The sequence below is a fragment of the Trachurus japonicus genome, chromosome 6, assembly GCF_045865225.1.
Source record: "Trachurus japonicus isolate A0001 chromosome 6, Traja_1.0".
Taxonomy (NCBI): domain Eukaryota; kingdom Metazoa; phylum Chordata; class Actinopteri; order Carangiformes; family Carangidae; genus Trachurus; species Trachurus japonicus.
This window is the reverse complement of record NC_140912.1, coordinates 31,863,295-31,881,360: the sequence shown is the minus strand read 5'-3', so window position 1 is coordinate 31,881,360 and position 18,066 is coordinate 31,863,295. Positions and strand designations below refer to the sequence as shown.

The 18,066-nt window shown below is 42.9% G+C and overlaps 1 protein-coding gene across 1 annotated transcript in view; it reads left to right on the top strand.

Moving 5' to 3' along the window:
- LOC146986472 (uncharacterized) overlaps window positions 1-18,066 on the top strand; it is a 185,693-nt gene that overhangs the window by 27,684 nt on the left and 139,943 nt on the right. The window contains exons 11-15 of the mRNA XM_085780483.1: window positions 53-355; window positions 446-1,982; window positions 8,612-8,812; window positions 9,370-9,543; window positions 11,155-11,328. Coding sequence (XP_085636609.1) covers window positions 53-355; window positions 446-1,982; window positions 8,612-8,812; window positions 9,370-9,543; window positions 11,155-11,328 — 2,389 coding nt within the window. The remainder of the gene's footprint in view (window positions 1-52; window positions 356-445; window positions 1,983-8,611; window positions 8,813-9,369; window positions 9,544-11,154; window positions 11,329-18,066) is intronic.

Below are 18,066 nucleotides of genomic sequence, written 5' to 3'. Positions count from 1 at the left end.
TCAGATTGTCAGACTCTCTGTCTTCAGTCTGACTCTGTCTCTTCTCTCTCAGCAGATCGTGGTCTGCAGGAGGTTTTAGATCAACATAAGATCAGTCTGAGGAGCAGATGTGAACGAGTGACTGAAGGAACTGAGGCAACAGGAAGTGGAACAGGAAGTGGAACCCTCCTCAACACGATCTACACTGAGCTCTACATCACAGAGGGACAGAGTGAAGAGGTTAATACCCAACATGAGGTGAGACAGCTGGAGACGACTTCCAAGAAGAAGACCCTCCATGACACTCCAATCAAGTGCAACGACATCTTTAAAGACTTACCTGTCCAACAGAGAGAGGACGTCTCTACGGTCTCACCTGTCCAACAGAGAGAGGACGTCTCTACGGTCTCACCTGTCTCACCTGTCTCACCTGTCCAACAGAGAGAGGACGTCTCTACGGTCTCACCTGTCCAACAGAGACCCATCAGAGTGGTTCTGACCAACGGCGTCGCTGGCGTTGGAAAAACCTTCTCGGTGCAGAAGTTCACTCTGGACTGGGCCGAGGGCTTGGAGAACCAAGATGTCCGTCTGCTGGTTCTGCTTTCGTTCAGGGAGCTGAACCTGATCAGAGATCAGCGGTTGAGTCTTCTCAGGCTGCTCCATGTTTTCCATCCAACATTACAGAAGGTCACAGCAGAGCAGCTGGCTGTCTGTAAACTTCTCTTCATCTTTGACGGCCTGGATGAAAGCCGACTGTCACTGGACTTCAACGACAGGGAGGTTGTGTCTGATGTCACACAGACGTCATCAGTCAACGTGCTGCTGACAAACCTCATCCAGGGGAATCTGCTTCCCTCGGCTCTGGTCTGGATCACCTCCAGACCTGCAGCAGCCAATCAGATCCCTCCTACATGTGTCAACAGGGTAACAGAGGTCCGAGGCTTCACTGACGCCCAGATGGAGGAGTACTTCAGGAGGAGGTCCAGTGATGAAGATCTGTCCAGAAGAATCATCTCACACATCAAGACGTCCAGGACCCTCCACATCATGTGTCAAGTCCCAGTCTTCTGCTGGATCAGTGCTACAGTTCTGGAGCACATGTTGACCACAGACCAGAGAGGAGAGCTGCCCAAGACCACGACGGACCTGTTCTCACACTTCCTGCTGGTCCAGACAAAGAGGAAGAAGAACAAGTACGGACATGGAGGACATGAGACGAGTCCACAGGAGCTGACGGAGGCCGACAAGGAAGTTCTTCTGAAGCTGGGGAGGCTGGCGTTTGAACAGCTGCAGGAAGGAAACATCATGTTCTACCAAGAAGACCTGGAGCAGTGTGGTCTGGATGTCACAGAGGCCTTGGTGAACTCAGGACTCTGTACTGAGATCTTCAAAAGAGAGAGTGTGATCTTCCAGAAAACAGTCTACTGCTTTGTTCATCTGAGTGTTCAGGAGTTTCTGGCTGCAGTCTACATGTTCCACTGTTTCACCAACAGGAACACACAGGTCCTCAAGAAGTTCCTGGGAGAAAAACATGTTGATTCAACCCTGGATGACTTCCTGAAGAGAGTCTTGGACAAATCCTTTAGAAGTAGAAGTGGTCACCTGGACCTGTTTGTTCGCTTCCTTCATGGCCTCTCTCTGGAGTCCAACCAGAGGCTGTTAGGAGGTCTGCTGGGTCAGACAGACAACAGTCCAGAAACCATCCAGAGAACCATCAACAACCTGAAGGAAAAGAAGACAAAGATCTCTCCTGACAGAAGCATCAACATCTTCCACTGTCTGACGGAGATGAAGGACCAGTCAGTTCATCAGCAGATCCAACAGTTCCTCAAGTCAGAGAACAGATCAGAGGAGAAACTCTCTGAGATCCAGTGTTCAGCTCTGGCCTACATGCTGCAGATGTCAGAGCAGGTTCTGGATGAGTTGGACCTGAGCAAGTACAACACAATACAGGAGGGACGACTGAGACTGATCCCAGCTGTGAGGAACTGCAGGAAGGCTCGGTGAGTCCAGACATGATCAATATGATTATTGATCAGTAGTCAACAGTTTTATTTATTCTCATTATTCTTAGTTTGACTCCATTACAGATCAGTTGTGTTTTTTGGAGGTGTAGTAAAAGCTGTGAGCTCCAACATGTCGATCTCCAGCTCGTTGTGATCGTTGCTGTTTCAAGAACAAGTTATTTTGTTCTTTTATGTTGACTTTTTGGTTTTATTCAAGTCTTACACCTCAGTTTATCCAGATGTTTCCAGGTCTTAGTACGACTGCTAGTGTTGTAGTCAAGACCACCTAACCCGAGACCAAGTCAAGACCAAAATCAAGTCAAGACTAAGACTTTGAGGGGGTCCAGACCAAGTCCAAGTCCAAAAGTAAACCAATGTGAGACCATTTCCAAGACCATCACTGTATTCCCATCTCATAATAATCATGTGTCTTGATATTTTCATTATTCCTCCTCAGCTACAAAGAAAAGATGATTTGATCTAAAATCTAAACCATATTTAATGTAAACAAAGTTTGTATGGGTTTCCGGTTTCCGGTGGCATGGAGTGAGCGTCCTCAGACCGCATGTCGCGGTAATCCTTCTAATATCTCTTAATTGAACCTCCAGTTACCTCAGTCAATTTATTAAGATACAACAAGTAATCGCACACTTTTGACTGTGTCTGAACTCTGCTGAATGCCGGGAACGCGTCAACAAACAAAGTTTGTAATGGAGAACGCTGAGCTCGCTGCACTCATGAGAACAATAGGGCGAAGAAATAGCGACAGGGCTGGAAACTAATTTAAAGCCCATTCGGGACGAATTGAGCAAGATTCAGCTAAAAGTAACATCCTGCCTCGATAAAGTTGACTCACTGGAAGCTGCGGCGAATGAGGCTGAAACAAGGCTGTTAAAACTGGAGAACGAGAACAAAATGCTGGCTGCGAAGTTTCTTTATTGAAACAGAAAGCTGAATCTCTTGAAAACCACAGCCGAAAATTTAATCTGAGAATACTCGGATTACCGGAGGAAATAGAACAAGGCAGACCCACTTTGTTTGTGAACGACATGCTGCGCGAGCTGTTTGATCAAGTGGACTTCGGTCCACTACCACCGGCCAACATCGCCCACCGCATCGGCGGCAGGGACAAGGTCTCACGCTGCATGATTATACGGCTGTATAGCTTCGAAGTGAGGCAGCGTATCATCCGGCTGGCAACGGAAAGGAGAAAGCAACCAGATGGGTTAAAGTACAGAGGACACAAGATCAGCATCTTCCCGGATCTAACAGCAGACCAACGGAAACAACAGGCTGTCTTCGACGAGATCAGGGCTCTGCTACGGAAGACAGGCATACGGTATGGAGTGGCATATCCAGCTAAACTGCTCATCACTTTTGGCAACAAGACACATGTCTTTGTGAATACATCGGAGGCGATGGACTTCTACAGAACTGTAATCGAGCCCACGTTGGACAGGAGTCCCCGCCAGACGGCTGAGGGATAGATGACGCCCACCTGGTAGCTGCAACCACAGGTCTGTCAAGCTCACACGGGAAAATATAGACTGTAGATTTAGTATGGTGACTGGAGGACTGATATTCTAGAATGCCCTCATTGTGACTCAATATGCCCCTCATCTTTACTTTTTATTTTTTATTTTATTTTATTTTATTTTTATTTTTATTTTGGGGTGAACGTTTTCTGTTCAAGAATAATAGCCTATATTCTTTTTCCTTTTTTTTTTCTTTTCCCCTTCTCCCCCTTTTTTTTTTTTTTTTCTCCTTACTGAGTGGCACTGGCAGTAATGAATGAATGAAACAGGGCAAGAGTACCCGTATGCAGGGACATGGGCGCCGCCATTAGCCCAGATCCATACCGGAAGTCACGACCGGAAGTTGCTCTTCTTCATGTGTATCATTTCTATGTAGATAAAGCCGATATGAGGATGGGTTTCTCTGGGGTAACAAGTTTTTGTAATTATTTCCTGCACGTTTTTTGTTTTTTCCCCCTTTTCTTTTTCCCCCCTTTTATTTATTTATTTATTTTTTCTCCTCTTTTTTTTTAGCATCATGTGTCCATATGTTTTTTTTTTTGCCCACTATGATAATATAACTTTCAAATGTTGAAACTCTCAATACTTTCCTGGAATGTACAGGGTATCAATAAGAGCACTAAATATACAAGTTGCATTGAATTTCTAGATAGGAAAGGAATTGATATTGCTCTGCTTCAAGAAACTCATATACTGTCATCAGATATAGGTAGATTAGACAACAGTAAATATGATGTTGTTTCTTCTTCTCATTCCTTCAATAGGACAAAGGGAGTGATGATTCTAATGCGCAAGACTTTTAATTTTAATATAGATGAGCAAGGAAATGACTCTGTTGGTAGAATTTCCTATATTAAAGGCACTTTTGCTGATAAAAAGATGGCATTTATATCAGCCTACGCTCCCAACATCTTTGACCCCTCATTTTATGCACAATTGACAAAGAAGTTACAAGACCTTTCAGACTGCTTAATTATTTTAGGTAGTGATATGAATGCAGTGCTTGATCACTCTATCGATAGGTCTGGAGGGCAGGTTGCTCAGAGTGCAGCCAACTTAACTCTGAGAAAAATGGTAGACACCTTTTCCCTTATTGATGTTTGGAGAACTTTTAACCCTCATATAAAACAATATACCTTTTTTTCTGCGAGACACAGAACATATTCAAGAATAGACTATATTTTGGCAACTCCTAATGTGTCTCGCTGGGTCAGAAAAGCGGAGATAGTCTATACATCTTTATCTGACCATCATGCCAACAAGTGTGAATTAGCATTTGTGAATTACCCAAAACGTGCTTTAAGGTGGAAATTTAATTTAACCCTGTTACAGGATGCTAATTTCTGTGAGCATCTTAAATCAGAGCTTAATGCATTTATAAGTATTAATAAGAATTCAGTGCTCGATGTAAGATTTTTATGGGATGCAATTAAAGGAAGTATCCGTAACTGTACAATCTCATTTGCATCAGCACGTAATCGGACTTATCTCCAAGAACTAGCAAAGATGGAGACTAGATTTGCATCTCTGACATCCCAACAACAAAACAAGCACGACCAAGAGAGGGAAAAAGAATTAGGGGAGGTTAAGGCTGAACTAAATACTTATCTTATGCGAAAAGCAGAGTTTCTAATCCATAGAGCGAGAGAAACTCAATACTTAAATGGAAATAGACCTAGTTTTGTTCTGTCAAGAAAAATTCACTGTAATGATAAAAAAGCAGACATTGTCGCAATCCAAAACATAGAGGGTGAAATTATATATGATCCCCTGGAAATTAATCATGAATTTAAGTTATTCTATCAACAGCTGTACTCTTCTGAAGCAACCTTTTCAAAAAATGATCTTGTTTCCTTTTTTGATGGCTTAAATTTACCCAAATTATCAGAAGAACAGAGACACTTATTAGATTCCCCACTTACAATTAATGAATTATATGAGGCAATTAAATGCATGAATCATGGCAAATCCCCAGGCCTGGACGGAATCCCTCCTGAGTTGTATTTAAAATTTTGGGATGATTTAGGCCCATTTATTTTTGAAATGTTTCAACAAGCCATCAATTTGGGATCCTTCAACAGAGATATAAATACAGCTATCATCACTTTGCTACACAAAAGAGGCAAGGATAGCACCTTATGTTCCAGCTTCCGCCCGCTGTCACTGCTTAATGCAGATATAAAGCTTTATGCAAAGGTCTTGGCTCAAAGGCTCGAGACAGTTTTGCCAACTTTGGTCCATCCCGACCAAACAGGTTTTGTTAAACAAAGATATGCATCTGATAATATGAGACGTCTTTTACATATTGTTGATGCTGGTACTAATATGGCTTCACCTTGTGCAGTGCTTTCAGTAGATGCTGAAAAAGCCTTTGACAGGCTCGAATGGGAATATCTGTGGCATACTCTGGAAACTATGGGCTTTGGTGACAATTTCATTGGCATGCTTAAAACGTTGTACTGTAATCCAACTGCTGTGGTCATTACATCTAAACAAAGCTCTACTCCTTTTATTATAGAAAGAGGAGCTCGCCAAGGGTGTCCAGTCTCTGCGCTGTTGTTCACATTATCTCTGGAACCCCTAGCACAAAAAATCAGAAATTCAGATGAGGTAAAGCCAATATCAGTGTGCAGAACTTATCATAAGACCTCTCTGTATGCGGATGATTTATTATTATTTCTTAATGATGTGCTGTCTTCCCTTCCTGCCGCATTGAAGATTTTCCATAATTTCAGTTTAATATCTGGACACAAGATAAATCTGAGCAAGTCCTCTCTGCTTCCTTTAAATGCCGCTATGAACAACCTGCAGTTGGATGCGGGGATCCCAGTAGCCACACATTTTAAGTATCTTGGAATCGACATATATCCATCTCTTGAAAAAATTGTTTCTAAAAATTATAAGCGCCTAAAGAACTCAATATCTGATGAACTAAACAGATGGTCTGCACTATCAATTTCCTTCTCTACTCGAATATCAGTGGTTAAGTCCCATATTCTTCCCAAGGTTAATTTTTATGCAAATATGTTACATTTACCCCCACCAGCTGGTTTTTGGGAGAAGATACAGGGGTTAGTATTTAAATTTATATGGCAAAACCAGCACCCAAGAATCAGTAGGCCTACGCTTCAGAAGAGTAAGACCTTAGGAGGCCTCTCAGTGCCTAATTTTGAATTGTATTCCCTATCCTTTATGCTGAAATCTGTATCAAGGTGGTTTGACCCAAATGCAGACACACCTTGGGTGAATATAGAGCATCATATTGTATCCCCCTATATGCTTAAAGATGTTCTTTTCTCAGGCCTCTCTCCAAAATTTTGTCTGAACAAATTTGGACCAATTATCGCAAATTCAATTTTAGTTTGGAATAATATAGTCAAATTAGCCAAATGGGATTCAAAGTGGCACTTAGATACGCCAATCTTTAGAAACAATTTATTGCTTATAGGTGGTAAACCAATCACATTCTCCTCCTGGCAAAACCAGGGAGTTCATACTCTGTCCGATATGTATAATGAAGACAGTCTTAGATCATTTCATGAACTTAGACAAACTTATAACTTGCCTGGCACCTCTTTCTTTTTTTATTTACAGCTGCGCACAGCAATGCGTACATATGGTGTCCCATGGAATCAAACACTATTAATTCATCCCCTAATGCATCTTTTGTACACTGCAAAGATTTAAAAAAAAGGTTTTGTGTCTTATATATATAATGAGCTACAAGGAAGATTAACTGGACCAGCAGGCATTGTTCTCGTCTGGAATATGGATACTAAAGATTACGGGTTTAGCATCAACTGGCAGAGAGTCTGGAGTAATATTTCCCTATCATCCCGTAATCACAACCATCAGTTAATTCATTATAAGTTAATACAAAGATTCTATCTATCCCCAAGACGATGCTGCCAGATCCATATTACCCAGAACCCATTATGCCAACTATGTCCTCACCAAGTGTTGGGCACATACATGCACATGATGTGGGAATGCCCTGGAGTCTATTCCTTTTGGCTCAGTATTTCGAATCTTCTTTCACGTTTAATTCAGACAAATATACCTTGTTTACCACATATATTGCTTCTGAATGATGACACCCCTCTGAATTTATCATTTCTTAAGAAGAGAGTACTGTTTGCAGGTTTAACTGCTGCTAAAAAGATGTTGATAAAAAGATGGAAACCACCACATGTTTTAAATGTGTATCTGTGGAAATTATCATTTTATGAAATTTTGTCACTAGAAATCTCCAGTGCCCGTGCCCAAAAGGCAAAGGTAGAAGCTATACATAACCTAGAAGCGGCAGCTGAGAATGTCAAAGCGTTGTTTTGATGGGCTTGCGTGTTTTTTTTGTTTTGTTTTGTTTTGTTTTGTTTTTCTCTGTTTCATGAATATGTCTGCTATGTACTTTTGATAATTATTGATAACTATTTATTTATTCTCGTTTGTTTGTTGTTTTTGTTTTTCCCTGTAATCACCCTAACCTAATGTTACCCCCAGGACCCGGGACAAGGGTGGGGTCAAGGGGAATGGATAAATGGAATTGTAATGAAATAAAACAAAATAATAAATTGATCACAAAAAAAAAACAAAGTTTGTATTGAACAGAAGAACACAGCACAGAACCTGCTGAAGTCTCCTCCCACTGTTCACACTGGTGACACCAATTTGTTCAGATGGTTACACAAATAGATGCTTTTGTAGAACAATTTTCATTAAGTTGTTAAATTACATCACATAAACCAAAGTGAGTCTCCTCTCCTCTCCTCTCCTCTCCTCTCCTCTCCTCTCCTCTCCTCTCCTCTCCTCTCCTCTCCTCTCCTCTCTTCTGCCTTCACCCCGTCTTTGATCCCTCAGAGCGTTTGGAGCCCAGTGTGGCCCGAGTATCCTTCCTGAGTACTCTATTACAGTTTTTCTCAGTTTCTCAGTTTAGCTAGATTACAACTACAAAAGTGCATACAGTATCTACTGTACAATTATTCATCTACAGCAGCATGTCGATGTGCTGGGTCAGGACATCTCTTAGTTCGTAGCTCCGCCTCCACCTGACACATTTGATTCTGACACATTTGATATTTTCTCTCTTCACAGACTTGTTCATTGTAGACTCTCAGAGAGTCACTGTGAAGTCGTGGCCTCAGCTCTGAAGTCCAACTCCTCCCACCTGACAGAACTGGACCTGAGTAACAAATACAGCTGGAACAACATGAATAGAAACAACCTGAGTGATTCATCAGTGAAGGTTGTGTGTGCTGGACTGGAGAGTCCAAACTGTCGACTGGAGACTCTGAGGTGAGTTCACTGACTGGACCTGTTGGACTTTTGTCTGTGTTCAGTTCAAATGTGTGAAGTTCAGTTTGAAGCAGCGACTGATTGTGACTCCATGTTACTGCAGCTGGTAGAAGGTGAAGGGTCAGAGGTCACTCAGAGGTCAGTGTGGTGGTGATGATGATGATGATGATGATGATGATGATGATGATGATGATGATGATGATGATGATGATGGAGAGAACAGTGTTGGTTTGATGATCCCACTGTGGAGACACTGAGGCTCATGAACATCAACACTGGGCTCCACAGGAAGGAAGCTTCAGCTCATGGTCACATGACATTAAAGGAGTTTACTTCCTGTCCACAGTGTCTGTGAAGCAGCCTCTGGTCACATGACTCCACTGTCAGTGAGGGGTCAGAGGTCAGCTTCACACAGTGGACAGTTTCTCCTGAGCCACTGTGACTGTGTCCACAGCCTCTGGACCTGAAGCTTCTTCAGCTCTGAACAGATGATGAGACACTGAACGCTGTCAACAAGGAGCTTTGTCCTCAACTCACTGCTTTTATTCTTTATTCAGATTGGTGAGCTGCAGTTTGTCAGAGATCAGCTGTTCTTCTCTGGGCTCAGCTCTGAAGTCCAACCCCTCCCACCTGAGAGAACTGAACCTGAGCCATAACAACCTTCATGATTCAGGAGTGAAGGATCTGAGTGGTTTTCTGGAGAGTCCAGACTGTAGACTGGAGACTCTGAGGTCAGACTCTGTTTTATTTCTGTGCTCAGATGAATGTGATGTGAAAGTTGTGTTGATACTGAGCTGCAGACATGAGGCTGATATTCTACTGATCCACACTGAGGCTGTAGGACAGGGTAGGCAGGCGCTCACAGACCAAGACCAGGGCTGTGGGGGGTCGGCACCTCAGACAGCTCATCACACAACAACCTCACAACAAACACATTTATACACAATGGTTCACACAGATCCAAGTCTTAAACATGTGCAACACCTTTTCCCCACAATCCATGCCGTCCTGACATCAGCTGTTATTAACACACAACTCAGATCAATAACAGGATCACATGTTGGAGCACCGCTCACATCACACAACAAACCTTTAACACAATCCACACTCAGACCTGAGCAACAAGGATGTTAACTGTACACAACAAGCTGTTATTACAAGGTTTACAACAGATAAGACACACAACCTGGGCTGTGTATGTGTGTGTGTGTGTGTGTGTGTGTGTGTGTATCTAAGTGTCAGAGAGAGAGTAGGTTACAACTTGCTAACTGTTAGCCACCGTAGCTCAGGCGTTGGTCTCCCGTCAGATAAAAGCTGCTGTTGTTCTTCAGATGAAAGCTCATTAAGGTGTTCACCTCTCCAGTGGAGCATCACTGCAGTTGAATTAGCTGCTAAACTGCTGGAGGCTAAAAAGCCAGGGGACACGTCTGTGTGTTGACCATTCACCAAGGCAACGTGAACAGAAGTGCAGCTCAGACATGGTGCAGTTAAAGCAACATTGCAGAGTTTATCAGACTTAAAATAATGTTTCCAGAATCATTGCAATGGTAGAAAAATGTTTAATAGGATGAATGGTGCTGCCGGGTCGCGTCGGCTGAAACTGCGCTATGTAACTTCCCTGCACGGGTTGCATCACCCCCGACCATGAAAATCACCACATTCTGACACATTGAACTTGTAGTAAAGTTATCTGAAAGTCCAAAAGAATCCAACTTTAGATGAAGTGAATAAATCAAAGCCCTGACTGCACCTCACTGGTTTTTAGTCCAGTCTCTGTTTCTCTTCATGTTTCACCTCCACTACAGAAACACATGTGATGTATCAGACAATAACTGATCTATAATCAATAGCTGCTGGCTCCACCTCTTTCCTGAGGATCTGTGATGTTTGTAGTGAAACATTCAAAGCCAACATCCCATAATAAGCAGGTTTCAGGTTTTTCTGTCTCTGAGCTTCATTCGACATGTGTTTCTACACGTTAGTTGTCATGGTAACAGAGTTCAGCCTCACATGTTTGTTGTCTTGAGCATGGTCAGTAAATCTCTGATCAATGTGGCTGCACAACATGAGTTTGTCTGGATGGAGCCACAGGTGGAGCTGACAGGTGAAGAGGCGGAGTCACTGCGTCTGTGTTGAAGCAGCAGCAGCTTCTCATGAATATTAATGAGCTGTTTTCTCTCTATGTGACTGTTTAACCTGCTTCCTGTTGCTTCAGCTGTTGGACTTTGATTTTCTAAACTTGTTCTTTCTGAAGCTTCTTCAGCTCTGAACAGATGATGAGACACTGAACGCTGTCAACAAGGAGCTTTGTCCTCAACTCACTGCTTTTATTCTTTATTCAGATTGAGGGACTGCAGTTTGTCAGAGATCAGCTGTTCTTCTCTGGTCTCAGCTCTGAAGTCCAACCCCTCCCACCTGAGACACCTGGACCTGAACCACAACTACCTTCATGATTCAGGAGTGAAGCATCTGAGTGGTTTTCTGGAGAGTCCAGACTGTAGACTGGAGACTCTGAGGTCAGTTCCCTGACTGTTACTGTTGTAGATCTTAGATCTTTGATCCACAACTGAACCTGATTGATCTTCACTCAGAACTTGAATCATTGACTTTGATGTCATGAATGAAGGACGTTTGAAATAGTTGTTGTCTCATGTTTCCACTTGTTCTTCTCTCACACTGACAATGACTCTTCACTTTCAGCTCATTTCACTCAGTCTGATCAATAATCAATGATCTGATCACTGCAGGTGTGTGTGTGTGTGTGTGTGTGTGTGTGTGTGTGTGTGTGTGTGTGTGTGTGTGTGTGTGTGTGTGTGTGTGTGTGTGTGTGTGTGTGTGTGTGTGTGTGTGTGTGTGAGTGATCTTCATTTCATCTTCTTCTTTTATTCTTTATTCAGATTGAGGAGCTGCAGGTTGTCAGACATCAGCTGTTCTTCTCTGGTCTCAGCTCTGAAGTCCAACCCCTCCCACCTGAGACTCCTGCAGCTGAAAAGAAGATATTACAGCAACAACAACATCCTGAGTTCTTCAGCTCTGCAGCAGCTTCATGATCTTGTGAAGAGTCCAGACTTTCGACTGGAGACTCTGGAGTGTTAGTCTGATCTGTAGCTGTTTCCACGGCTGATGAGACTGTGGGAGTGAAATAAAGTGTAAAGTGCAGCAGGTGAACCTGTCAGGATGTGACATCATCACGTATGACATCATCTATGACATCACAGACTCAGAAAACGCTGCAGCAGCTTCAATGTGTCAATCATCAGTGATCCAGTCACAGGTAAAGGTGTTGAGTCAAACAGGAACAATGAGCTTCACCTGTCACTCAAGTACAGGGAGTACTTTTACTCCACTAACTACAAACTAAATACTTCTACTGTAGACTACAAGTATTTACCCTGATACTATGAATACAAGAAGTATTCACTGTGATACCTTGTAAGAAGTACTTTCACTCTGATACTGTATCTACAGGAAGTATTTTTATTGTTTTACTGTAAATACATGAAGTTTTTACACTGTGTTACTGTAAGTACAGGGAGTACTTTTACTTACTGTAACTCAATAAAGTATTTCTACTGCAGTGTATCATATGAAGCATTTTTATTCAGGGTATGAAAAGTATATTTGATTCATTTCCAGGTCTGGAAAAGTATGGAAAATGGAAACTATTGTATGGAAAAATATTTATGTTTCCAAGAATGTTTCCACTGCTCTGTTTTCTATAACATAAAATGTAGAATATCTGAAAAAGAAATGGATCGATCTTGTTTTTTCAAAGTGTTTGACAGCAGCTTAAATGTGAAGTATGCGTCCCAGAAAACTTCCTCTTTGGGCGAGTGGCGTTCCCAGCTCTCTGCTCTGATCCTCCTCCAGGTGTCGTCATGTTTCACTTCTGCTCCGACACACAGGCGACGTCCCACGCTGATAGTGAGCCAACTATTAAACCATGTTTCCATCCACATGTTTTTATTCACATGAAGCAATATGGAATTAAAAATGTCTGATGGAAACAGTAAAGTTCATCGGATTTTCTCTTGATTGATACAAAGTTTATGCAACAAATTCTGATGGAAACAGTTCTTTCCCAGATAAATGTGAGTTGCGATCATGTTTTATGTCAGTTCCACTTGGTATTCCAGCTGTTCAAAGACACGGTGGGAGTAAAGACAGAAAGATGCAGGTGAACAGACGACAGACTGGCTTCATGTGAAGTGTCTCCATCTCCCAGAACAGTTTGAAGCGCTGCAGGTGACCGGTCCCTCCGCTGTCTGGAGGAAATGCATCAAGACGGTGTTTACAATCACACGCCACTGTCTTCTCATGTGCAACAGCCTAGTTACCAACTTCACCTGGCTGGCGTGCGTGTGGCTCAGTGGTTTCCAGTCGCCACCTGTTTAATGCCAGGTGGAGATTAGGCCGCTGCGTCAGCCGGCTCCTCTTACTGGGGAAAACATTGGCCAGTAAGTTAGAAGAAAATAACAGTTATATTTTGTTCTTTTCATGCTGACAGTATCATGGCGAGCTAGCTCTACACAGCAATGCAATGTGTTTTCTTTAGTGTCTTTTTATCGACCATCAGCTGTAGCCTCAGACATTAGTTAGAACCTCTTTACATGGTTCTTGTTTTAAAATGAGGCTGAAGACTGTGAGGACTTTTTAACTCGCTCATTGAGCATTAGCTTAATTAGGTAGCTGACTGCAATGCTCCCTGGGTAGACAGTGTTTGTCTCTCTCCACATAGCACAGGTGAACAGGTCAGGCTAGTTGATGGGATGACTATAACATACCTGAAGGGAAAGCTGCCATCATAATTCTGAGTGGTGGGCAGGTACGACTAGAGTGTCTCCTATTTTGAAAGAATGAAAGAATAAGAAGAATATTTGTCTTATTTCTTGTCAAAATGTCTCATTTCTAATCAAAACTAAACTCTTTTCACTTAAAATAAGACTCATCACCTAAAATAGACTTGTTTTTACATCATTTTCAGACAGATTTTCACTTGAAATTAGTAGAAAAATCTGCCGGTGAAAGCAGGTTTTTTGTGCTTGTAATAAGAAAGAAAAACTTGATCAGAGTTTTTAACTTATTTGAAGTGAAAATATACTTGAAAGAAGTAAAAAGTGTCTAAAGATAAGCTACTTTTTAATGTGATGAGTCTTATTTTGAGTAGCCTATGATGAGATTTGTTTTGACTAGAAATAAGACAAATATTCTTGGTAAGATTTTGAGTTTTTGCAGTGTATACTCTGCTACGGAGCCAAGACGGAGATCACTGAGGGTGTGAAGTTTCCATCGTTACACACTCAACCTTTGGACCGTTTTGTGTGCAGCATCCGGGTACTTACACTACACTGTGTTGTGACATACTTGTGAATCAGTGGCGGCTGGTGACTGGAAACATTGTGGAGGACAGGAGGGAAACCAGTCCACGGTGTCATGTTATTTCATACTGGTGTACTACTTATCCCTACTTTCTTATGTTCAATGGAAATGAAGCAGTAAAACAATGGCTTACAAGACTTTTTAAAAACAGCATCATTTTATTCAATCCTGCTGTTTTCAGATTAATACAGACCTAATGAAAAAGACGGAGCATTTATCAACGATGTTAGATAAAAGGTAAAAAAAAAAAGGAAAAAAAAGAAAAGCAGGCCAGAGTTCAACACCTGTAAACGTCACATTGGGAATTTTACACAACACCGTCTGATTTAAAGACTAAAAACAAAAAACATGAAAATCTGGAATTATAAATAACAAAGCAAAGTGTTCCACTCAATTTAAATACATACTTGTACTTTTAAAGCTTTTACCTGGGCTTTTAGACGAGGGATTCTCCAGGCAGGGACAGTTTCTTTTTTCACTGACTGAAATACAGCAGTGGACAAAAAAAAAAAATCAGCAGTGAGAGCTGGATATGGATCACTTGTCCAAAACTTGCAGTTTGACAACGTGTCTTACTTGTATACGTGGGTTGATAGATGGGAAAATCAACAGTCCTTGTTGCTGCTCTGTAGCCGACGGTGTCCGGTCGTGTCGTTGAACAGATGTTTTACCCTCCAGCTGCGTGGGTCACGTGACTGAAAACTATGAAGGATCTCTCTGACTGCTTCTCTCTGAACAGTTTATCCAGTCATAGGCGCCGTTTCCGTGGGTGCTGCGGTGCTCGAGCACCCACTGACTAGGTTGAGCAGCCACTGGGGGGTAGGGGAGAGCGGGGTAAGTAGTGCCAATTTTTACTTAAATTGCCTTTAAAGCAAGGGGATTATAATAATGCCCCCGACTAATATATGTACATATAGTTTAGGATGTTGTGCATCCCTGGGAACAATCACTTTGAATCTTAAATCAACTGTTTCAGAAATATAGCTTTAGAAAAAAAAAAAAAAATCTGGCACAACTTGCCCCCGGTGCAGGGTAAGTTGTGCCATTGGCGAGAATTCACTGGGGTAAATTGTGCCATTGATAATTGAAGTAAAACAGATAATTTTAATCTCACAAATGTTAATGCTATATAAAAGCAAGACATTCAATACAAAATTAAAGCCAGAAGCGGCGAAGATCGGGCCCTCGCTTGTCCCCATGCAGTCGTGGAGGCCTGAGGCACACTGGGGGCTGTGGCGCAAAGAAACGCAATGTTTTGTTCATCCACCAGGCTACGAGCACAACCAGACTGGGCAGGTGTGTTCAGGGGCGGTCCCTCATCACACATGTTAAGTTTCAAGCAAATCCGTGCCCACTGCCATGTTTCTCCTATACACAGACAGCACTGCCACTGGCACAACTTAACCCAGGCCCTTTGGCACAAATTACCCCAAGCCCAGCATTTTGAAAAAAAAGGATTCCCCAGCTGTTTTGAGCTGGCATCATGCTAACTGTATAGACTCATGGTGTAGCTTAATAAAGCACTAAAACATGTGTGAACTGTTTTCAAAGTTATCTATAATTGTTCAAACATGGCAATCAAAAAACCTTGATCATAGAAATTTTACTTTGGAGGGCAAAAACTTGTTTTTTGAACATAAATGTGCTTTCCTCTCAAGCCATGTGTCTCCCTTCTTGATAGGATGAGTGAAATAGATGCCCCTTCAAAAATATGTGGTCACATGACCAACTTCTTCTATAGTTTTCTAGATAACAGGGGTGGAACTACTTGCCCCATGGCACAAATTACCCCACTCTCCCCTACGCCACCAGATGCACATTTCTCTGCGTGCCAGCGCCTCGGCCCCTCAGCTGTGTGTTTGTGGGAATGTGTATGTGTGTGTAGCCTGTGTGAATGTGTGTGTTAACCTCTCTTGCGCTCTATTGGTAGCTTTCATGTGACGTCACGGCCCGTATGGAACGCCCCCCTGGCGGTCAAAACAATCCACTTCCCCGCGGCTTAGGACAAGGCAGAAAAACACACACTGCACCCTGCTGCTTCAAAAATACCGGTGTTATGGCCCAACTGGTGTCTGATTTAACTGGTTACCGTACCGAACAACAGCTGTGCTGCACTTCCGTCCGCAGATTTGTCACAAATTCACAAATCAAGCCGCAGTTCACATGTTACTGCAGCGTTGTTACTATGCTTCTGTGAGTGAACCTGTTTTATTCCTCCAACCTACAGTCAGTCAGCGCCACACTGCTCTCACTCTGCACAACACTGCACACTATGACAAAGCCTGTCATGTTAAAGTTACTAACTAATGGAAAACACTCTGAAAATACGCTAAACAACATCGTCCTCGCCGCACCGCGGTCGGTCCCGACCCCCGTTACCATGTCGCTGCCCCCGCGGGCGGTGCTGTTGCTGGTGTCGGTCCCGACGGGTTACCATCGCCGCCGCCGGTGGTCCCGTTGCTATCAGACCGCCGTCATCGTTGCCGTCGGTAGCGGTGTGTAGCAAAGCTCCGGGGGGGAGGGGGGGGGGCAGCTGGTCACCGGTGGAGGATGATGGATTCTCCACCAGGTAAATGTAAACATCGCCCAACTGGAGCTTCGGCAGGGAACTGGTCATCTTAAACAGCTGGTATACAGCAGCTGGTGTTGAATATGGGTCACAAGTGCCCAAAACTTCAAAGTTGTTTTTATATCTTTATTTCTCGGCTGCTGGCAGATGATTTAAGTCATTACTCGGTTGTTTGTCCATAGAAAGTCCGTTGCGCTGCCATTTTGGAATGTTGCTTTTGACCGCCAGGTCCCTGGGAAGTCACGTGACTGAAAGCTATCAATTAGGATGAATAAACACAAAAAGTTGCAGCGAGCCTGGCGCATCTGACACAATCAGTTAAACGGAGGAAGTGACTGTCTCACCTGCTGTGAACCTGAGCTCAGACTCTCTGATACATTCTTGGACCTGCAGCCACTTATTTATTTAATTAAAGGTGCAATATGTGTAGCCGCTGGAGGGAGGCGGGGTTATAAATTTTGACAGGCAGATTTAAGGAGGCCCTAATCAGGCAGAAGGACAGCTGTCTGTCTGAAGTCCTCACCGGCTGATTTGCTGCAGGCTGGTGAGGAGGATTGTGTGAGGGCACTGCCGACCGTAAGTTTTTAGAGTTTTCAGAGTTTTCAGACCATACTGAGAGTTGGCAAATTGTGCATATATGTAGAGGCACACGACATTAGTACATTTGTGTGGTTGTGTGTTTCAAGTTGTTAGGTGCCGTTCCTGTGTGTTAAACTGCAAGTGCCCAGCGCATAGCCTACTGAAACACGGAGCAGGTTGGGCTCCTGGGTAGGAATGGGCTGGTGAACAGGAGGTATGTTGATTGCTAGGAATAATAAAGTGTCCACTGTTTTCCCAGCATACTGTAGGTGTGTGTGAATATGTTGATGCTGACCATATTGCATTTTTGTTGTCACTAAAACAGTTACAGGAGGGAAGCGAGCCAACAAGGGTCGGTCAGATCAGTGTGTGTGCACCCTGTGACAGTCGTATGGTAACATCATTTATTTTATTCCATGTGTTGCCTGTATTGTAATATTGCATGATGGATGTTTTATAGCTTGTATGTTGCATGGCTTGCTTGCTATATGTTTGTTTGTGAGCAGTATTTGCTTTGTGTTGTAGGTGCATGAGGAACAGCTGTGCATGGCCTGACTGCTGTTCCTTTTTCCTCTTCTTTGTGGTTTGGTTGATGTGTTCAGTTGAGCAGCTACCGCGGAGCGGGATTGTGCTCCTTGATGGTCTCGTGTTAAGATACACAGAGCAGAGCTGTTCAGCTGAGCCGTCATTTATTTTGTTTGTTTGTTTTGTTTTGTTTTGTTTGTTT